Source organism: Lottia gigantea (assembly GCF_000327385.1).
Source record: "Lottia gigantea unplaced genomic scaffold LOTGIsca_1196, whole genome shotgun sequence".
In the NCBI taxonomy this organism is placed as follows: Eukaryota; Metazoa; Mollusca; class Gastropoda; family Lottiidae; genus Lottia; species Lottia gigantea.
The window spans coordinates 1,141-2,475 of NW_008707218.1; the positions used below are offsets into that span (position 1 = coordinate 1,141).

The following is a 1,335-nucleotide window of genomic DNA, read 5'->3' on the forward strand; positions in this document are numbered from 1 at the left end:
AAGGTCTAATGTAACGCTCTGTATAGCAACTTGTACTTGTACTCTCTACAACTGGGATCAGATTTATTATCAAGGACAGGATTGCTATTGTTTAGCACCGGTTTATGGAGAATCCAGTCAGGTTTCTGGAACGGTTACGACCAACAGAGAATTTTGGACGATTCGTCATGGTATGTTGAATTATTTTATGAATGATTCTTATATCATGATGGACAAGATAATCCCGAATGGCAGTCTTCAAACTATCAGCAGTGTGTTCTTGAATCTTAGTCCAAAGATTTCATTGAATTCTGTCGTCTGCTCAATCTCCTGGTCACTGGATGACACACATATTTGGTAGATATTTGGGGGATAGCATAGGACAAGTTGAAAATTCGCATTTTAAAACAGAAAGTCGAAAATGCAGTCTCTGAAATGGAAATTTTGGAAAAAACATGGTACTGTTACTTGGACGTCGAAAATGCAGTCTCCGACATAATCTCAACGCACATGTAATTTTGGAAATTGACGTTCAACCTCTCTACAGATTGATGGCTAATCATTTGTTATCTAAAAAGCTTACAGATATAGTCACAAAATGTCATGTTTAAAAAAGATTTATCTATTGTTTCGTTTCGTTTTACCTTAAAAGAACAGCTTCAATTCTCGAACATCAAGTCTCAAAATGATCTGTCGGAGTAGTCGGAGGCTGTCGGGGGATTAAAGACACCAGTACACTAATATCAGAGACTGATTATGTAAATATCGAATTCAAATAACCTATTTATCCTCCAGAATGTCAATCTTCTTTGCTGTAATGCACGAAAACATAGAAGACATATGATACAGAATAGTTTTTTTTTCATCTCGTGGCCATGACTTAGCATCTTATAATCACGACTTAGCATCTCATAACACGATGTAGCATCTCATAATCACGACTTAACATCTTATAATCACGACTTAGCATCTCATAATCACGACTCAACATCTCGTGGCCACGACGTTGCATCTTATAATCACGACGTAGCATCTCATAATCACGACTTAGCATCTCATAATCACGACTTAACATCTTATAATCACGACACAACCTCTCATAATCACGACTTAGCATCTTATAATCACGACTTAGCATCTTATAATCACGACACATCTCATAATCACGACACAACATCTCATAATCACGACGTAGCATCTTATAATCACGACGTAGCATCTCATAATCACTCACGACTTAGCATCTCAGTATCACGACTTAGCATCTTATAATCACGACTTAGCATCTTATAATCACGACTCAACATCTCGTGGCCACGATTTAGCATCTCATAACACGACGTAGCATCTTATAAT

The 1,335-nt window shown here is 37.2% G+C and overlaps 1 protein-coding gene across 1 annotated transcript; it reads left to right on the forward strand.

The window, feature by feature from the left end:
- Positions 1 to 894: 894 nt before the first annotated feature.
- LOTGIDRAFT_89691 (hypothetical protein) lies at positions 895 to 1,212 on the forward strand (the record flags this gene model as incomplete). The annotated part of the gene is made up of 1 exon (XM_009047961.1): positions 895 to 1,212. A coding segment is annotated over one exon (318 nt), but the record flags the coding sequence as incomplete, so codon positions are not given.
- Positions 1,213 to 1,335: the final 123 nt, after the last annotated feature.